This window comes from Crocodylus porosus, unplaced genomic scaffold (assembly GCF_001723895.1).
Source record: "Crocodylus porosus isolate Cpor-Errol unplaced genomic scaffold, CroPor_comp1, whole genome shotgun sequence".
In the NCBI taxonomy this organism is placed as follows: domain Eukaryota; kingdom Metazoa; phylum Chordata; order Crocodylia; family Crocodylidae; genus Crocodylus; species Crocodylus porosus.
In genome coordinates, this window is record NW_017728931.1 from 77958844 (window position 1) to 77980860 (window position 22017).

General features: G+C 40.3%; 1 protein-coding gene across 1 annotated transcript in view; it reads right to left on the bottom strand.

Annotated features, from left to right (window-relative positions):
- Positions 1 to 22017, bottom strand: part of TPH2 (tryptophan hydroxylase 2) — a 70740-nt gene that overhangs the window by 1403 nt on the left and 47320 nt on the right. Inside the window, exon 9 of the mRNA XM_019543935.1 lies at positions 6149 to 6244. Within this exon, the coding sequence (XP_019399480.1) occupies positions 6149 to 6244 (96 nt within the window). The remainder of the gene's footprint in view (positions 1 to 6148; positions 6245 to 22017) is intronic.

A 22017-nucleotide genomic window follows, 5' to 3' on the forward strand; every position in this document is an offset into this window, starting at 1 on the left:
AAGAGCAGACACCCTAGGATTCAGTGTAGAGAACTAGCAATTGCAGCTCCCTCTCCTCTCCTTCATTTTTATTTATAGCAGCTGTTCTTGCTTCTGTACCTGCCATAGACCTTAGAGCACTGAGGATAAGTGTATTCACTCTCAGTGCTTTGTACCGAGGTACAAGTATTGAAAGCAAGCAGATTTATCTCCAGTACCTCAAATCCTTTTTCCATCTATCTATAGTGAAAGGTGCTGTATAAAAACTTGAACATACTACATGGGTAAATTACATGCCAGGAATAGATCTTGTGAGTCTGAAAGTGCTGCTTTTTCCTTTTCTTTTTTCATTTGCAACATGGATCTTCTTCAGAGCAGTGCAACACTGCCCATGCCTACTAAGTAATTTATTCAGGCGCTGCGCATGCATGCTCTTTCGTGCATAAGCACAAATTAAAATGTCATGTAAACTAGTAAAGAATTATACAAATCCCACCTGTGGACTCAACTGATCTTCCTTAACCCACAACCCATTTGCATTTCAAAATGAATAACCACATTCCAAAAACATGGGACAACCCTTGAATACTCTGGACCTTTCCCACACTATGGTAAGCATTTCCGATTCCCTTGAATATCTCTACCTTCATAGTGGCATTAGAAGATCTATCATACTTTTCAGTTAGATCTTGGTGCTACAGAGATATTATGCTCACGATTTTAATTGTTGGAATCCCTCACTGGGTTAGAAGCAAAGTCCCATATTTGGCATCAAATCAACTTCAGCTAAGGGCCATATTTTTTTCATATTTTTTTTTTAAAGCAGATTTAGACAGCTAGGTCACCTGCTCTGAGGACTGTTGATGCATTTTACAGGAAAGAGTCCTTCAAGCGGGGACTGGATATAGTTTCGCCGCCCCCCCAAACCCTGTAGCCTTGTGTTTAGTGCACAGAGAAGTGAGGAATGTGGGATTGGATAGCCTCAGGCAGAAGGAAACAACATATCAATATCTTTAAAAATCCAGACCTGTTGAAATTCTGCAACCATGGACATACAAAATGCAGTATGTAAACTGTACGTTCTGAAGCTGGCAGCACCAAGGCCCAAAAGAAACTTCAGCCAGACCTGCTGGGCCCTTCCTAATGCTGTCTTAAAGCAAATAAGGATAAAGAGACCATCTGAGCAGTCATGGTACATATCTGTCGCAATTATCAAATGGTCCCCAGTGCTGTGAAACAAATTCAGTGCGCTATGACATAAACATTACAAGGCACAGAATCTCAGTAGAGAAAAGTATGGAATTGGGAAGGTCCTCAAGATTTGGTTATATTTAATGTATTTTAATAACATTCATAATTTATGTAATATTTTATACAACAATATCCAGTTATGTTCGCCACCCATTTGTCTTGCAGATATTATTTGGCCAGATGTCTTAAGTCAACTGAGACATGTAAAGATTTACTGTATATTTCTTCAACTTTATCTTCTTCACTTACATCTCCATGGAATGTAAAACCGATGGGGTATGTGTACTACATCCTTCAGTTAACTGGAAATCCCACCATCTCAAGGTCTTGTGATAACAGTAGACTTTAGTGGCTCATTTAAATAAGCTGTTATACTGGTGCAGACATTATAATTCACCTTTAGCTCAAGCAGTGAGAGTTTGGAGTGAGTTTGAGTTCAATTCTTGCTGATATCCATGACGAGTAACTGTATTTGACAATGAGGCCACTGAAGAGTAATATGATTTGTTCTCTCCTGGTGGGGTACCCCTAGAGTACTTCCAGCTCTGCTTACTTAGGGCATGAGAAATACTCATTCAGTGATATATTAAAAACGGCTCTGCTGTGTGCTTGTTCCTCAGAGTATAAAGACTGGAATGGAATAATTTAAAACACTTATTAAGGCTTTCCAACCCTATGCCTAACAACCTTCAAGTAAATATGACGGAAAATGTGAGATGAGTTATAAATGCTGTTCTATCCATGGGCCAGAATAAGAATATGGGTGAGAAGAGGTAGCCGGTGTCTCTATAGTGATTTTATTGTCTTGCTATTCTGCAGGAGAATACAAAAAGTCTTGTGAAAAATATGCTCTTAAATGTTTTTCTGCTGATCTACAACAGGGGCCATTTCCACATTGTGTGCCGACTTTTTTATGATATCAATAGAATTTTATATATATTTTTAGACAAATAGAAAAAGACTCTCTAGTTAAGAACGCTAGTAAAAAATGTGCACCAGGCATACAGTTTTTAACCATCCCCTTCACCTTCTTCAGAAAACAACACAACAACCTGTACTAGAATACACTGCTTTTTTTTTTTATATATCTTATGAAGAGGGACATGTTAATTTTACCACTTTTTAACAATTGGAGTTATTGTGAGTAACTTTGACTAAAAGAGATGTGCAACACAACTGGAAATCTGCCTCTGCATTTAACAACAAACTGGTCCTGAAGCCCCAGGACCTGATCCACAGCTCAGCAAAGTCAGTGGAAGGACCTTTTTAATAAAAGGGCTTATGAGAACAACAGAGAAAGTGAACAGATGGATTTTTTTAAAGTTTAGTATGTCTTTTAGTCATAACTGTTTCATAACCCCATTTTATTAATTGAAATGAAATGTACACTTTTTCTCTTATTTCTCATCACCAAATACATTCTTTGTCTAGAATTAATCTGACTGTACTGAAGAAGAATATTTTTAAATTACTTTATTTCTTAATGTTCCTTTCCCCACCTTATATTTTTTAGTTTCTCCTCATGTTGGCGCTTTCTGCATTTTCCACATAATGATTTTTAACATATGTAGCACAAACATTAGGTATTGCATTTTTAATGCCTTAAATTCAAACTCTAAATATTTAAAAAGTTCACAAAAGTAATCTGTTCAAAGGTTATTTTGTACTTACATTCCTTTGATTTTCAGTTTATCAGTGCTGAAGCTGTTGGCTGATTTTATGTAATGAAGCAACATAATTCAGGAAAAAACAGACAGACAATGACAACTGAACAAGTGTCACCAAGTCACTTAAAAGGACTGAGTTCTGCTGGTCATATTCATGCCGCAAGTATTCCTACTCTGCTATTGCCAGTCATGTAACTAACAATTTTTTTAATGTGAATATTGTTGCAATGAAAGCTATCTGACAGTGTAAAGCCGTGTTGGTCTTGCCGACAAAGGCACAACAATATTCAGCCACTGCAAGGTGAAGTTAAACAAATTAAACCCGGAAATAAGATATATATTTCATAGTAGTTTGGATTTTTGTTTACTGCTAACTAGAGGAGGGACTGGATTCATCAATAATTTTCATTCTTTAAAATGAATTTTAACATTTTTCAAAAAGATGTCCTTCAGTCCAGTTTCCAAGAGAACATCTGTGGACTGTATACTCAAAAGTTATCCATCGTGGTCTTTTTTGGACGTCCCTCCCTTTCTTTCACAGTTCATAGGATAATTGTCTGAATTAACCTCAATGTTTTCGTAACACTTGCAGCTCTGCATTTGCCTGTTATCAAATAGCCCTCAACCAGTCACCTGCAGGGATCAGTAAGGGATTTCCCCTTCCAGTTCACAGCTAGTCAAATGTATTCAGGGGTGAAAAGGAGAGTGAGGCTATGGGTCGCTTTCCTCTAAAGCTTCAGAGATCGCCCAAAATGGAGATGCTAAAGAGATGTCCAGCTAGCATGTTTTGTTCATGTGTTCATGGTCTAACTGACCTCCAGAATTGGTGTCAGGAAGGAATTGTACCCCACATCAGATTGGCAATGACCATAGATGGTCTGCTAACATCCTCTGAGCATCTTTCCCCCAGTCAATTCCTTGTCAGTATGAGGACTATGGGTCCTCAGTGTCTCTTGGCCTCTGCCTACAGCACACAACTGTCTAGAGTCTCTTGAGACTCTGAAATGTTTTAGTCTAATATAAGCCATTGGCCTCAGAATATGGGATATCAGAGTGAAATGTAATAGTCTGTGATATACAGGAGGCAGACTAGATGATCTAATGGCCCCTTGTGGCCTTGAATTCTATGAAATATATATGTAACATAATAGGAAAAGTGTATAATATTGATTTATGGCAAAATGATGATGATATGTGAACTTACTTTTGAAACGATCAATATATGCCATTAATGTGCACATTATATAATTTTTATGTTCTTTTCAAAAGGGTTGTGTGTTGTGCTTCTATTTTGAGACAACTGCTGATTAAATAATATTTGTTCAGGATTGCTGTATTGTGACGAAATACAGTACGAAAAATGCATGGGTTTATTACATGAATGCTATAAAACATACAAAGTTCTTGCCTCTTCTTTTCCATGCATTTATGTCTTCGGACTTTGTAAATAATGGGGTAGGCACTTTCACTGCTGTCACTTGACAACACTTAACTGTTAGCTGAAACTAGGAGTCTGATTCTGCAAGAGGACCGTTTTCAACCTTTTTTAGACTCAAAGTTCCTCTCCATAACTTGTGAACTGAATGGCACCTCATTCCAAAACCTAACTCCTTTATTTCAGCGCTTACCTCTTTGCAGAGGGGCCAAGGGAACGGCCAGGCAGGGATTGAGTTTGAGCCTGTGTTTATCTGCTTATCGCTTCACACTTGGTTTATCTCCTCACACCCCACTGCACCCTTCAAAGGATTTCATGGCACCCTTGCTGAGTATCACTGGTGCAGATCTGGAGGCTCATGCCCAAAAGACATTGGGCCAGAGATTTAGGGGCCAGAGATGGTTAGCACCTGGCTGATGTGATGCCTTAATCCGCTACTTAAATTCTGATTCAGTGAAGAGTAAAATGGCCATTGTACTGAAAGCCTGCATCGTATTCAGAACACTGATACTACAACATAAGGAAACAGAAACAAAATCAAGAGGTTGTTTTCTCTAGTCGTACTAGCTTTACTGCTTTCAAAAAGTATATTCATATAAGGTTAGTAAAGAGACTACCTCATTCCAACCAAAATGTTTTGAGATGCAGATCAGACCAAAGCAGGACTGGGCCTGAAACACTGAAAATCTTTTTGTAAATTCTTTTTTATTTTAATTTCATAATTCTTTAAAAATTTCAACCAAATCTTTCTCATATGGAAAAATTTAACAAGCTGTAGCTGTATACCTGTCCAATCATACTGAACCTACATCCTTCAGTTTATGCACTGAGGCTATGAACAGGTGTTACAAGTTGTACCTGCCTTTGTCCTGGAATAGAAATGCCCTGGAACTGGCATATACACACTTTGCCCTTCTAATCAGAATTTAGTGAATGGCTAAACATGCTGCCATTTGTCCACCATTCATTCAATGATGCAATCCCAGGATTACCATTCACATGCACTTTGTGATACCCTGGTCTAAACTGTTGGTTCTTCTTATCCCATGAATCTTTTTTAGGATTTATGCCAGAACAATGAGACACTGACATATGAATGAATGCACTTTGCCCCAAAATAAACCATTTATAATGGTTTATCCCAGGACAAATACAACATCTATCTGTAGCCAAAGAGTTTGTCCAATGTAACTGTTCTCACTGAGTCAAGTTAAGCACCTCTGTCACTGAAGGGCTGGGGCCCTTGAAAACAGATACTTAAAAAGTTAAACATGTGCAATGGAGGGAAATACTTTGAATCAGGGCTTTATTTCCAGATTGTGTGCTGAATTCATCTTACTCAGAGGTGTAATTCCATTACAGCCCACCGGAATCCTCAAATAATGCAAAATCTATCCTTATTTCCATGTTATGAAGAGATTTTCCCACATATTCAAAATAGGTGCATCTTTTATTACATAAGGATTTCAGGAGCTTTTTTTACTTCAAACTTCTCCTATTCAGTAAACAGAACTAGAAAGTATAGGCTTCACCTTGCAACAAATTTAAATGTCTTATTGACTAGCAAGGGAGATCAAGGAGACAATAAACACTGCAATTTTTATTAGTCTTTGCACATCGGTTCTTGTCAACTTACTTCACATTCCACATGCTAGCTAACTTTTCAAACAGTTTTTGGGTCAGTGTCATCATTCTGGGATGTGAATATTTATTCTTCTTTATTTAAAGTTATTTGAAAGTAAAAAAATTCACACTTCATCATTTTTCCTGTTTCAAGTAACTTGTTTCAGACAAAAGTGTGTAGCCACTCACATACCTTTAATTCTCCAATAGAAGACAGAAGTCCAGCTCCATAAGCACGCAGTTGTCCTTCTTGCTTGCAGAGGCCAAATTCAATGGTAAAAAAATAGCACTGCAAAAATATATAGATACATATGTATTATATGTAGATATATACTGGTGTTGTAAATAAGCACTTCCACAGCACCAATTGGCACCATATTCACTTGATTGCCCCATTCCTTCAGAATTTCATGTTTTTTAAATAAGTTCAGATCGAGGACTCTTACTTCTAAGTATTTTAAATGTCATGCTTATTAGTAAAGTAGCTCTGTCCAAAAATTGGCATGAAGAATTCTGCTTTTATCTGGTTTTCCAAACAGACCACAAGAAGAGTCACCTGGGACAAATTTTCCAAAGGTAGTGTGCCTAAAGATAGTGAAAGGCACCCAAGGCAAAATCCAGATTGGCACCTCCAACAGGCGTTGGGATATTTAAAAATGTAGGTACCTATCCTAACATATATATTATATCACCCCCACCTCCAACTTTTGAGTAGAAATGACTGTGGCTGCAGCACTTTGTACTGCACTCAATGGTGCTAAGTATCAGCTTTATCTGGATACTTGGGCACAGTATCAGCACAGTTTCAGGTTAGGCACCAGTAAGTAAATGCATCTGTAAGTGAATTTCAATAATCTGGGTCTTAAGTCCTCAATTTAGGCCTGAACATTAGGTCCATGTTTATGGTGTTCCCTTAAGGCAGCAGTAGGACTTAAAGTTGAGTATGAACTCATATATTGTATCAGATATAGACTTAAAGACATGCTTAAGGGCTTTCCTGCTTTGGGACCTTAGCTCTCATAAGATTTTAAAGTCATCTGCCATAACTGAACACAAATGTCACTTGCGTCCTAAATTAGGCAATTACAGACAGTCTAGTAAGCTCAATGGACCAGTCCATTGTAAGTGTTCATTGAGGTTTTACCCATATAACTAGAAAGGTAGTAAGTACCATCTGACCCATACTAGTAAGATATTGAAAAAAAATATTAGGATAAAACCAGTACTGTGTCTAATCTGTATTATACGCTCCATTATATTGGAAAGTGTGTGAAGCAAAGGTATTGCAGCAGCCCTGCAATGGAAAGGGAAGAAAAGCACTACAGATCCTAAGTTATTTATTTTGATTTTGATATTATCCATCAGAATTTGCTTGATCATCTATCAGGGTTTTAAAAAGGGTATGTCTACACAACAAATTGCTATAATGCAAAGACAACTAAGTTAGCTCTGAATGAACATTATAGATCTATCAGCACAACACAGCTAGGTTAATGAATTACTATCACTTAAGTGGATTTTAGGTCCTAGTCCCAGGTGTACAAATAGATTTGTCCTTCTGAGCATGCTCAGGAATCTTCATAAGTCACCAAAACTTTAACTGGAGAAAACCAGGAGGAGTGAGTGTTTTGCATAGGAATAGGAGATTTGTAACACATCATAAATCAATGCATTTTAGGCATGCTGGAAGGGACAGGTCTAGTCACACAGGTGGGGGTAATATCTAAAATCTGCCTACTTCGTACCTACTTTTAGATGACTACATTCTGTTAAAAAACCTGAAAGTGAATTAGAATGTGGTCCTAAATGTCCAAAACAGATGAGACTCACTAGTTGTTCACAAAGTTTTCAGGAATCTAGTTTCCATCACCCACAAATATAGCTCATACACATTTGTAATTGTTCTTTCTTAAATTACCCAACTCAGCATACATGACAGGAACTCTGGAAGTTAACGAAAGTGAACCGTTTGTACAATATCTGAGACCAATAGCAGCTAGCAATTGATGAGGCTTGGAGGTACCTGAATGCCAAAGTCCCCAGTGGATAAGCTTAAGCTCTGTATGAAGATATGTATATGAAGCTCATCTAAATCGTCTGAGTTTGGATCACTAAGGCAAGCACTTTCTTTTTCTCAAGGAACTTCTGCTCTTCCAGTTCTGTTACCAGAAAACTCAGAAGTGCAGAAATAAAAAAGAAAATGATGAGATCACAAGACATTTCAGAAATGGATCATTTCCTCCGGAGCCCTGCCTCAGAAACAGGCAAAGAATCAAGAAGCTTTCATTTTGGGGGCGGTTTTCCCCAAAACCATTCCTCCCTCATTAATGCTTACCTAACTGCTCTTTAATATAAAATCCTTCTTCCTTCTCATATAAAAGTTCATGAAAATATACTAATTTATTCAATATAGTATTAGGCAGAAAATATCCAAGTAAATTAGAATAAAATTAGCATCTGGTCCTGTTCCAAAGAATATAAAAGTAAGTTGGGGGGGGAAGGGGGTAGGATGTTACTGAGTGCAGAAGGCTCTGATTTAGGTCCAACTATATGAACCAAAAGGCACCAAAATTCACAGGGATAAGGCATGGTTAAAGTACAGCACCCAAGTCATGAAAATGAGGTTCTGTTTCTGGCTTTGCCATCAGCTTATGCAAGTCAGTATGAGAGAAATATTCAAAATGAATACAAACTGCTGTCATGTACGAGAAGATGAATACTGAGTCAGCTGGTTCACAAAGGCTAGGGACAAACATTACACATAAACTGATTTAAGTGATCAGAAACTGATTTAAATCTGTAACAGAACAGATGTTCGGTGCACGTAAACCAGTTTGAAAATGGCTGAAACCGGTTTGAGACAAACCTGGTTGTATTACACTTGACTGATTTGGCTCAAACCTGTTTATGAAATGTCTGTCCCAGACCCCTTGCTGGCTTAAGTTAAATCAGTCCTTCAGCATCCCAGCATGCTCTCTGGGCTGGGCAGGGCTCTCTGCTCCATAGCGGGCTGGCCTCTCCCCTCTGCTCCCTGGCTGCAGCTCCAGGAGAGCCTTGCAGACACAGCAGGATCTGCTGGCTTCCCTGTGTCTCCCTCTCCTCCCCACTCACTACTTGCTACTTAAGCAGAGATCCCTTCCTCCTCTCTGCCACATCAGGGACTGTAGCCAGCATGTGGTATGCTAGCTAATGTCGAGAGGTGTCTGCATGTGTCTCTCTCTCCAATTTCACTGGGATAGGCAGACAGAACAGGGACAGCTTAGGGCTTGTGGAGCTAATCAACAGGTTAGTCTGTAAGCTGTTTAAGAAGTCTGATGTAATGTAGAGAAAGGCTATTTTTTTTACTAATCGGGTGATAAGGACTGTTATCAGCTCCCCAGCTGGCTTGCTCACCTGTTGGTTTCCTGCATGATGAAGCAGGGAGGGAGATTGAAAAGCTCCGTATTATCAACAGATGCATGCACTGCACCCCACTCCCCCCTTGCCTGAGAGTACTAGCCTCGGGGCCAGCAACACTCCCTCCACTTGAGCAGCGAGCGGGGAAAAACCTGATACCATGCAAGCTAACATCCCTAACGAGAGAGTCCTGCCAGGGCTTGGCCACACCCCCTTCAGCTCAGCTCCTGCAGAAGGAAAGGGAGGGCTGCTGTAGTGCCCTCTGGCTTCTAGCCTGAGCCACTGCAGGCAAGTGATTGAATTTCCTCAGTCCAGACACAATGCCTGCCCGGTTTCAAACCAGTCCAACCTAGCCTGGTTAGACTGACTTGCAAAGATTGAATCAATTCAGGCTCAGGCTTTTTTGAATGTCTATCCCTAACCAAAGAGATGTCTACAGAAATTCTGAATGCTAGTCTATCAGGGCCAGAACTACAAAAGGACCCAGGCACCGCAATTGGGATGGAGGCAAAATGTAGCTGCTGACTTCCAAGGGCATACCTATACCACATCTGTGCCATACCTGGGAACACTAGCATGAACCATGCCTTGCCCACTCACTCCTGCTTCAGATGCACCAAGTTCCAAAATGAGGTAAGGTTTAGAGCATGCACCAAAATGTACTCCCAAGACACAGAGCACATCTACACATGAAATTAGTCCAGCTGAATAAACTCCAGCACAGTTCATGCTGGAATTTATTGCTCCTGGGTACACGTGGGACTTCAGGGCAGAGTTGGGATGACACAGCCTGGACTGTCAGGGGACCCTGGGGGGTCAGCCTGCCAGTCCAGGGCTGCTCTGAACTGGCTCAGCATGCTGCAAAGGAGCTGGCTGGGGCATGAGTGTGCTTCAGTCCAGGGCTAGCCAGAAGGCAGCCCCACACTGTAGCAGCCTCATGACCCAGCCAGCATCTACATGTGTGTTGCAGTGGAGTAAATAACTCGGCCATAGGATAGTATTTGTATTAAGAAGCACTAAACTATGGCAGAGTTAATCAGTTTTACTGTGGCCTAATAGCTCTGCATGTGTCGACAGAGCTGCTTTACTGTGGAGCTAATTAGGCAACTCTCAGTAAATAGCTCATGTAGATGGACCCACAGAATCTAAGAGTACTATTGGGCATATTTCCAGGAACAGGTAGAGAACAAATGTGGGGGTGTATTTCCAAGCGGCACTTCTGGCATGGCAAAGAGGCTCTAAGAGCATTATCACTGGCGATGTGTAGGGGGTGCATGCAGGTGTATGTGCACCCCCTGAGACTGGTGGCTCACCCCCTGTAATTGGCCACCAGCAACACTGACGGCAACACCTGTGGGCAGTCACAGATCACCACTGGTTGCCACTGACACTGCCAGTGACGTCTGTGGGTAGTCGCAGACCCTTGGCTGGCACTCACCACCCCCCACCAGTGACACTACCACAGCCACCTATGGGAGCTCCCTGCTCAATGCCACCACTTGTGAGCAGTCACCATGCCCCCCAGCCTCTGGGGGCACATGTCATTCATGAGCATGATTTTAAAACCCTCATTAAATCCCTCAAGTGACTCACTTTTTCTAAGAAATTTCCACAGTCATGTGAAGTTCTGTTCCTGCACATGCTCACAATGGCTGCCATCTTGCCAGGTCTGAACAGCTTGGTCTCTAGCTCATGTGTAAGACTTATCAAGAACTACCTCACCTAACTGTAGTGCTTTAGAAGACCAACCCAGCAGGTGTGTGCCGAACATGCTAAAAAACCCAGCAAACTCAAGCTCCCCATAAAACACAGCAGACCTTTTGCCTTCAAAAACATGGCCAGAGCAGGAGAGAGACTTGTGCCTCCTCCTAATTGAAAAGCTCAGTGCCTATGGCTAGTGCCTCCTGGATGTGGAGGAAATGGGGTTCTAGCCCCTTCAGTTACAGAGAGCTCAAAACTGCTTTATTTGCTTCCTAAAAAAGGGGCCTAACGACTAAGCTGTAGGATGTTCTGGATTTGGGACATACTTTTCCTTCTCTCTCTGTTGCAACTGTGCTACTGTACAGAAACAACTCTTAAAATTCCTTGCACCAGAGGGAGACAGAAAGAACAAGCGTATGTGAGCAAGTTTCCTTAGCCAAATTATTAAGGCATTAGCCTAGGAGAGGAGAGCACTTGGCTTCCAACCCCTGCTCTAGGGACATTTGTTAGGCAGTCATTGCATACAAAACGATCCTTGAACCAAAGTTGCTACAGAACTGCAAGAATTATTATTGCTATAAAATGAGAAACTTTTATGAGTCGGCACATGCTGAAAGAACCCATCTTCATTCTTTAGAAGGCTTGTATTTTCAGTGCAACTCATTTAAATAAAATATACAAAAAATGACCAGATGGTAAAATATAATGCGTCTGCCTACACCTAATTTATAGCAATGTTACACATTAAGAAAAACCCTTTAAATGAAAAGCTGATGTTTGGATACATTTGCCATATGCAACAGTTACAATATCTATGTTTTAACAGGCCTCTACTTTGTTAAGTAAGAAAAAGAGATGGCTCACCCAATGCTGCCATCTTCAGATCATTAGTCAGTAGTACATCGTTTATAACCACTGAAGATACAATGTATTAGAATTTGTTTTCATGCTGCCTTTGGAGAACTATTGTATCACTCTGTAGTTATGGAACACATTGATAAGGAAATTAAACATTAGTAATTTTAGAAACCCGAGGCACAATTGCATGTTTATATTTTCATGCTTAGCTTCTGGTACTTCTTACACAGATGGAATAATTGCAAATGCAGTCTGAGTGACTGAATGAGATCAATTAGATCAATTCTTTTTCAGTGCACACCCACCTGATTAGCACATGCAGGCATGGTAACTGAAGCTACAAACATGAGCATGCGGGCTTGGATGCTCTGGTTTTTAAAAAGTGGCCTATATTGTCCAGTCTGTCCAAAACACTGAAGCTACAGTCACCCTCTTGCTCTGATACCCAGCCAATTCACTTCCCTGCCCTTCACCGGCTGCCTCTCCACCAAAGCTCTACCTCATCTTTGAGATGCTATCCTAGTCTACTTCAGCCTGAATCTTGAAGACCACAGGATTCCCCTCCACAACAATCACCACCTTTCCCCCTTTTCACATGCCCAGTGAGTGCACTCTTCCTTCAACCAACAAACCTCCACACCCTCTGTTCCCAATTTATAATGCAAAGAAATGTAAAAAAAAAACAAAACAGATGTTGGGTATTAAAATATTAAAACAGAAGATAACACTAAGCAAAATAAAGCTCATTAGGTCCTCTATCAAGAATGAATACTCCTTCTCCCACCTTTTGCAACTGGTCTTTCTCCTTCTTTTCTAAAAAAAAGATTAATACAATATAACAGAAGTAGCAGCCAAATGTCTTCATTCAAGAGCCTCACTATGTATGTACTATATCAAAAAGCAGTATTAATATTAAACTATGGTACACAGCAGCATTTAGCTAGTGCAGTGAAAGGGCTCTGTTATTGAGAGGACTTGCTAGCTAGATAACCTAGCCAATGACTGGTAGCTAGCTAGCTAATGAAACTAATCTAACTTCCATTGACATCTGCAGAAGCACTGCCCTTTCACTGTTGTGGGAGATGGAATAAAGTCTAGAGTACAAAATAAGCATTCAGGGAGCTTATTCAATTAAGAGTGGGGCTTCCGGTAGAGAAGCAAACAGCAAAAGAGCCGAAAGTGTATTTTCCTACGTTGCTTTCAATTACAGTCTTGACCAAAATGAGCAAAACAGAAAAAGGAAGCAGAGGGTTTAATAGAAAGCAGTAAACACAAAGACAGAGGTTGTGCTCAAGGCTGCAGCAATAGTTTTAGCAGATTTAGTGATCAGCATGAAGTATATTTTTAGTTGGTTTTAGGCTTACTAGTTTAAGCAAATTAAAAAAAATGTATAGTAGCACCCATGAAAGGACTCAGATTGATATCCCTGCCCTCAACTTTTCAGTTGGGCAGGTAAAGCAGTGGCACAAACTCTATCAGAACTTCAAACTCATCCATCTGCAAGCTTGTTCTGCACATCCCTCTTTCTCCTAAAAGGGCAATTTCTCTCTGCTCAGGCAACATTTTGTCACATAAATAGATTGTCAACAGATGAATAAAAATATAATTCCATGATGTTTTAAATGGACATTTCCCAAAAGACAGAAAGGGGAAGTTGGGAGCCCAAGTCCCATTGACTTCTACTGATTGCCACAATTCACCAAAAGTGACATTTGAGTTGCATATTTGATTGATACAGTTAATATCTGAAATTCATATTAAATTAATATTATGTTATACCAGAAGTTACTGTATATAGGAAATAGATATAATATCATGTGACTTACCTAACTAATAAAAGATGGAATTTTAATATTGAACAATCACATCTTCTTGATGGCTACTTATATGGAGGGGGGGAAATCTTTGCTTAGAAATTCATGAATAATATTGAACAACAAATAAATCAGAGTAGTTCACAATGAGCTATAAAAATTGTTCCACAGACAGAAAAAGGCAAAATTCAATGAATAAATTATTCATTATGGTTTATTTCCTTAGCTCCACTAAAAGTGTGACCCTATTACAGCCTACAGCATTTCTAAATAAGAAAACTAAGTTTACTGCAATTTTTTAGGATTACCTTCACTCAAGTGTCTTGTATAGCTGACTACTTTGAAGTGCATTTAGGCTCATTTGGTTGAAGTTTCCTTCCAGGAGATAACCCTGTTGCATGTCTCTGGGTTAGGGTCAGAGGAGAGAACAACAAGGATGTTGTCATGGTATGAGTCTGCTAAAGCCCACCAGACCAGAGGAAGTGGTGGATGTGGCTTTCTTCAAACAACTAGGGAAAGTTTAGTGATCACAGGCCCTGGTTCTCATAGGGGGCTTCAATCACTGTGACATCTGCTGGGAGGGCAATACAGCAGTGTGCAGGCAATCCAGGAAGTTTTTGGAGAGTTTTGAGGGCAATGTCCTGGTGCAAGTGCTGGAGCAGCCAACTAGGGGCCATGCTGTTCTTGCCCTGCTGCTCACAAACAGGGAAGAATTGATGAGGATTGTAGTAGTGGATGGCAACTTGGACAACAGTGACCATGAGGAAGAAAGGATGGAGAGCAGCAAAGCAAGGACCCTGGACTTCAAAAAGCAGACTTTGACTCACTCAGGGAACTCATGGGCAGTATCCCCTGGGAAGTCAGCGTAAGAAAGGAGTCCAGAAGAGCTAGCTGTACATTAAAGAAGTCTTATTGAGGGTGCAGCAGCAAACCATCCCAATGTGCAGGAAGACTAGGAAATATGGCAGAAGACCAGCTTGGCTTAGCAGGGAACTCTTCACAAAAAGGAAGCTTACTAGAAGGGGAAACTTGGACAAATAACTAGGGAAGAATATAAGAGCATTATACAGGCATTCAGGGATGAAGTCAGGAAGGCCAAAGTGCAACTGGAGTTGCAGCTAGCAAGGGATATGAAGGGTAATAGGAAAGTTTTCTATAAGTATGTCGGTAGCAAGAGGAGGATCAAGGAAAGTGTGGGTCCCTTATTGAATGGGGGAGGCAACCTTGTAACAGAGGATGCAGAAAAGGCTGAAGAGCTCCATGCCTATTTCGCCTCAGTCTTCACAGGCAAGATCAGCTCCCAGACAACAGCACTGGGTACCACAGTTTGGGGAAGAGGTGAGCAGCCAACAGTGGCAAAAGAACAGGTCAGAGACTATTTAAAAAAGCTGGACATATACAAATCCATGGGGCTGGATGGGCTGCACCCAGGTGTGCTAAGGGAGCTAATGTAATGGCCTAATGTGATTGCAGAGCCACCGGCCATCATCACTGAAACCTCATGGTGATCAGGAGAGGTCCCAGGGGGGTTGGAAAAAGGCAAGCATAGTGCCCATATTTAAGAAAGAGAAAAAGGAAGATCCAGGGAACTACAGACCAGTCAGTCTCACCTCAGAAAAACCATGAACATCCTCAAGTAATCTATTTCTAAGCACTTGGAGGAGAAAAAGGTGATTAGGAACAGTCCGCATGGATTCACCAGGGGCAAGTCATGCCTGACCAACCTGATTGCTTTCTATGACAATGTGGCTCTGTGGATGCAGGAAGACTGGTCCATGTGGTGTACCTTGATTTTAGCAAGCCTTTTGATATGGTCTCCCACAGCATTCTCCCAGGCAAGCTAAGGAAATACAGGCTGGATGAATGGACTGTAAGGTGAATAGAAAACTGGCTGGAGCTTCAAGCTCAGAGAGCAGTAAGCAATGGCTCAATGTCTAGCTGGCAGCCAATATCAAGGGGCGTGCCCTGGGGGTCAGTTCTGGGGTGGGTTTTGTTCACTGCCTTCACCAATAACCTGGAAGATGGCATAGAGTGCACCCTCAGCAAGTTTGCAGATGACACCAAGCTGGGGGGGGGGCAGTAGATATGCTAGAGGGTAGGGTTAGGATGCAGAGTGACCTAGACAAATTGAAGGATTGGGACAAAAGAAATCTCATGAGGTTCAATAAAGGCAAGTGCAAAGTCCTGCACTTAGGACAGAGCAATCCCATGCATTGGTACAGGATAGGGCAGGGGCAAGCAATTATTTTGGCAGAGGGCCACTTACTGAGTTTCAGCAAGCCACCAAGGGTCGCATGACAGGCAGCCCAGGACAGATAAATATTAATTTTCTAAATTTTTTAAGGGCCCCATGGGGCAGATAGAATGGCCTGGCAGGCCACATCTGGTCCCCAGGCTGCGTTTTGTGCCCCTCCACCCCCCGAGCTAGGGGCTGAGTGGCTGGGCAGAAGTTCTGCAGAAAAAGACCTGGGGGTTACAGGGGACAATAGCTGAATATGAGCCAACAGTGTACCCTTCTACCACTTTGAGCGGAGGGTTGGACTAGATGACCTCCTGAGGTCCCTCCCAACCCTTATTTTCTAGGATTCATGGATTCTCCAATTCATGGATTCCAAGATATATCTGCGTAATATCATTCTAAAATATCCCACTCTTTTGCATTCTTGTCTCTTCATCATTGCTGAAGAGGAGTATTTGGAAGAGTCCTTTTTATAAACAGAATTTTGAACAAGTATGGTGCTGCACATTAGTGAGCTGCAAAACTCGCAATTTACTATAGGTTTCACATTTCTTTTTACAGCCATCTGCACTGTAATAAAACTCATCACTTCAAGAAAATTCCCCTGATGCAGAAGTCTGAATGAGATGAAACAAACATTTGGAGGAATGTGCTGACAGGAGGAGGTCTGCTCATCACCATGGATAGATGAAAGCCTAGAAGCTATAGCCCCATGCTTAGGGCCCCAGCTCCTGATCACGTGACAACATAAGAATCTCAACTTTCATTTAAAAAAGGGTTTCTAACCTCTACTAGCTGTGAATACACACTGTGCAAAGATGAACAGATCAAAAGTGATACAGCGGTATCTGCCGAAGTCTGCAGACAGCAAAAAGTGGTAGTTGAGTGGCATAAACTGAACCATGTATCTCAACAGGGTGTTAACCATCCATACCCCTTGGAAGCCCCACCAGCATAAGATCTGTGCATATGACAGTCATGCTGTTGGAAGACTACTATTGCCACCTTTGTCATCGGAGTGAGAATCCTTGTTTTCCCCATGCTGACCGGGAAGGGGGTCTGAGGTCTCTGGGTGAGTGGGAAGTCTCAAATTTCTGTTCTGGTCTCTGTGAGAGAGTTCCTCCCCTTTCCCTGCCACCACCACCACTCAAAGCAGGAAACTGCAAACCAGAGAAAAGTCATAAGAGTATTTGTAACATGTAATAATACACTGTGGTGTGCCTGGGGCTCAAGATGGCTTAGCTCTCTCTACTGACCAGGATAGGGTTGGTCTCACCATTACTCTGACCTCACTGGAGCTCAAAAGCTTTGAATATCCCCGTGCAGAATGTATAAACATGAAGAATCGAGCCCCTCCACACTTAAATGTTAGGTATTTTCTACTAACCCAACAGTTACTACACCCACAACTAAAAAATGTCCATGGGTAATAAATCCTATGTTTCACTATCCTGTGAAATCCTATTGATACCTCTGTGAAATCCTATAAAATATGAACTTTCATTTCTACCCAGGGGAACTTTTACCATCTTCTCTCCTATGCCTGATGAAGGGTGTTTGTGCCTGAAAGCTTGCAATTAAAGAATTTTTTTTGCAAAAATCTTGTTGGTCTAATAAAAGATATCATCTCTACTATGAGTCCTGATTGCCATGGATAATAAAGGCTTTTGACATTCATCTAGTTTAGATTATGAATATTACCCCACAAACAGGAAGTGCCATTCAATAAGCTAATTCAGGCTGGGACTTTATATTATTCGCAATGCCACAATGATATGAAAAGGCTGCGGCACCTCAAGCTGTAGTTGTAGTGTCATACTATAGTAAGAAAAAGAACACTTTTTTATCATAATTAACTGACTGGTTGCAGCATAAACTAGGCCAATTATTATGAGAGTATTGAAAGCATCCTGTGAGCTGCTGCTTAGATCACTTGTTAAAAGTGAAGCTTTGAAGCCAAAATGCTTTGCACTTCATGGCTTCACTTCTGTCATTTGAGTCATCTGTAACAGTTCCAGGACCTGGGATTTAAGGTTTATTAATTTTGTATGGAGTTATTAAGAAAGAACAATATGCAGTGATGAACGGTTCCTCTTCCAATATACTATACAATGCATCACATGAATTCATATTCAGTGCACCCTACAGCAGCTGGAATGAACAATTTCTCCTTTGCTTTTTCCAGCTGTTGCTTCAAACTTCAGCTGTCTAGAACAGTTCACAGATAGCTCAAGAGGCAGTCAGGCCTTTTGACATGCTTTCTGGGACTCCAAGAGGCAGCATCCTCTGGATGCCAAGCTAAAAAAAAAAGTAAGCAGGGTAAACATGTCATCACTGTCCTCCCACACACTTCATTCTATGGTGCTTTGGATGACAGACTTGATCTAGCATGATCCTATACAGTGCAGAAGCAAGAATCAGTGAATGTCTTAACAGCTCTGCCATCCCTGTCTTCAAGGGCTCTAAGCTGCTACTGTTTCTAATGGTGATTTGACATGACAACAAAAAACTTTCATAGCAAAAGCTTTCCTAATTTAACATGGTATAGGCTGAGACTGAGACACAGGGAGTACCCTTTTATAGTTCTGATCCATAGGCAGCATAGACAGTGAAAAAAAATTGTTGGGTCACATGTCAATGGGATTGCACTGGCTGAAATAACATCAGAAAAGGACAAAAAAAGATTGGGAGTCACTTGGCAGACCTTTGCCTGCTAGTGGTTTATCTAGCTCAACTATTTACCTACCCAGTGTCTCAGGACTTAACTGCCCCAATTCTTAGTTGCATATCTCAGTATGTGTAGAGATACGCCTACAGAGGCGTAAATAGAGAAGAGACCAAAGTGACTTTAAGTCATTTTGATTGCTCCTGGATTGTGAGCCTAACCGTTCAGTGCAATTTCTAGGAGCCCCAGGAGCTGCTTCCCATGGTCCCCCTAGCCAGTATAGCTAGAACAAAGTGTACTCTGGACACTCCCTCTCCTGGCCCTTTAAGATGGGACTAAAAGAGGTAGCACAGAGCAGGCCCTTCCTTCTTACATTACTAAGAAAGTCCTATATCGGCCCCATTAGGACCATCAGAAAAGAAACCACAGCAGGAAATCACTGAAGGATAGTTTCCACTATTTCCCACACAAAATAGTCCATAGTCTAATCTATAGTAAGGCCATTCTGCAAATTCACAAAGGGCAAAGCCACAGGGAACAAACCAAAATGCAGGATAACCTTGTTTATTACACAAATACCTTCCTGGACCACTGACCTGCATCAATCCTCAGTGAGAGAATTGCTTCTGGCTGCCTGGCCCCTTTAAAAACAAGCTTTGGCTAACTGACAGCCAGAACCAAAACCTTCCACATGCCCCACTGCTATTTCAGGGGATGCACGCAACATGTCTGCTGGATCTCCTGATGTCATTCCCTAGAGCAGACTGTGTCCCACCTAAGTGCTAGGCCAATCACCACATATGGCAACTGCACCCCAGGGCATGATGTCAGGAGAGTAACCCAGCTCCCCGAGTACTTCCCCTGACATTTTAGTGGGCGGTGATCATGTTCTTGAGCACATGGTCAAGACTAAAAGGCCTAAATTGTCTGATAATGAGGAGAAACAACCTCCTCATAATTGCGAGCAGCCTCTAGGGAACCGGAGGATTGTGGAATTTTGCACACTTTGAAGATTGTAGAAGCCAAAAAAAAAAAAAAAAAATCAGGCTAAAGACAGTCCCATGTAATTAATAACAATACATTTCAGCTCTCTAGGTCTTATGTTCGGCTCAGGGAAAAGCTTTTAATATTTCTGGGCCGTAATCTTCCCTCATCTAAAATCAAATACAAGTTCCGAAAGAGACTATTAATTTCCTACTAAAATTAAGTTAATAAAATAACAAAAAATACCATCTGCAATAATCTACATCTTATTAAAAATTAATATTAACCAACTGTGTCTATTTACTAAAAACCAGGCTCTGCTGAAAGGCAGACAGAAAGGCAGACACATCTCTGTTTTCAAAAAAATCACGTTCCAAGAGGCTTTGCTGCTGTAGTTAAACCTGGAAACTCAATGGGGCTTTTTTGGTATTTTGGTGGGGGCTTTTTTTTTACTATTTTTGTGCAAATGTAAATGGACTCCAAAGACCTTTTGTTGCTCTTGATGCATACATCTAACCTGCTTTTCTGAAAAGGAAATGGAAAGCATCAGTGTGAAGGTACATATTTTAATCATTACAAGCTGAAGGACTGATCAAGACAGAAAAGTACCTTGGGGAATTTTGAGTATTAATTATGCTACTAAAATTATGTATATTATACACATACATATATAAATGTAAGTACATACACACACATAAAATCTATCTATAGCAGATAGATAATAAAATCTATTAGATTTTATGTGTGTGTATATACACACACGATATATAATCAATATGTCTATATATAATAGGTACACACACACACACACACACAATCTTACAGTTGTTTAGGGAGATATATATAATCTCCAAACAAAAGTTTTTCATGGCCCCTAAAAAAAAATCCTTTTCAAGTAAAATTGGGCATTTCTCAGTATGTTTTTAAGCAAAGAGGGCATGGAAGAAGAATCTGTCATAAATAATGAATAGTTGGGTGAGTCACCAGTGGCTTACCTGCCAGAAGTTTGTAAACATCTCACAGATTATCTGAATATATTCAGCAAGGTGTAAAAAAAGTTTTATTAAGAGAGAGTACCTCTGAACATTTAGGCCATAGCTATTCACTATGCAGCCAAAACATTTAGAACAAAAGGGATCTGATAACAGTGGTGTACAGAGTTATCCTTATGAAAGCCATGCTGAAGTTATTATTTAACATGGAGACAAATGGGTAGATGAAAATGATTTCTTGTAATTTGTTCAAAATAACTGAATATATATCTTAATAGATTCATGATCTATCTATAAATCGATCAATAGATCATGAATCTATTTCTAGATTGCAAATATTGATGCAAAATTTAAAATACAGTTGTTGGACAGTACTAAAGTGCTAAAAATTTAAACTGCCTTTTTATAAAATTGTTGGTTTTAGTTATAGTTATTAATTAATAAAGACCACTTTTTGAATGCCACAATGATGCACTACAGGCCGTTGTAATGCCTTCAGAGAAATAAAGCCAGGTGAGGCAATTTTTTTTTTTGCATGGAACTTTTTCCAGGGGCTACATAAGCACATCTGCTGTCCAACTCTGAGACTTCCAACTTTTTTTTAAATGAGCTTGTTTACCAAAATGAGTTTGTTTGAATAAGTTTATTTACCAAAAACTCCCTACAAAAATAAAACTCGGCAAACCTTTTTATTTTATGTTTTTGAGGCCAAACACATTGTTTTTTCAGTTAAAAGTAACTTTTCATTTTGAAGTTCCCTTTAATTTTTTTTTAAATGGTTGAAAAAGTATTTTGTTAAATTGTAACGGTTTATTTATCCCAAACCAAAATCTCCTTCAATTTACAAATGCAGAAGGAATACAGGAAATGTTTGTTTTCAGTCCAAACTTCAACTACATTTTCCCAATTATTAATGAACAAAAAATAAAGCTATTATCCATTTCTAAGGGCTTGTTAGTCATATTGATTTAATCAATGGATAGTGGATTTTTCATACTGTCACATCCAATAACTGGGTAGATTTGGTTTTCCTCTTTCAGTCTCTACTGATTCAATACTAGCTAATTGGCTAGTAAAGTGAAATCAACAAGAATAATACTGGTTGAGGGAAAGGCAAATGCAACAGAAAACAGGTAAGAAGTGAAGGAGGATGGCTCATGTATGGGCTAAAAAAGATAAATGAATGCATATCATTGCCCTTTCTGTACAGTTCATTCATTCACTGAAGGAACCCATACTCCTGTGCAACAGTCTTTGGTAGATAATGAATTAACATTATTTTTACAACGCCAAATTCCATCCTTGTTTATGTGCATGTAACACTGACTTATAGGTAAGCGGAGGTCCACATCTACTGAAGCCAGTTGAAAACCATAGTTCATTACCATGATGGCAGTATGCAGCCCATAAATG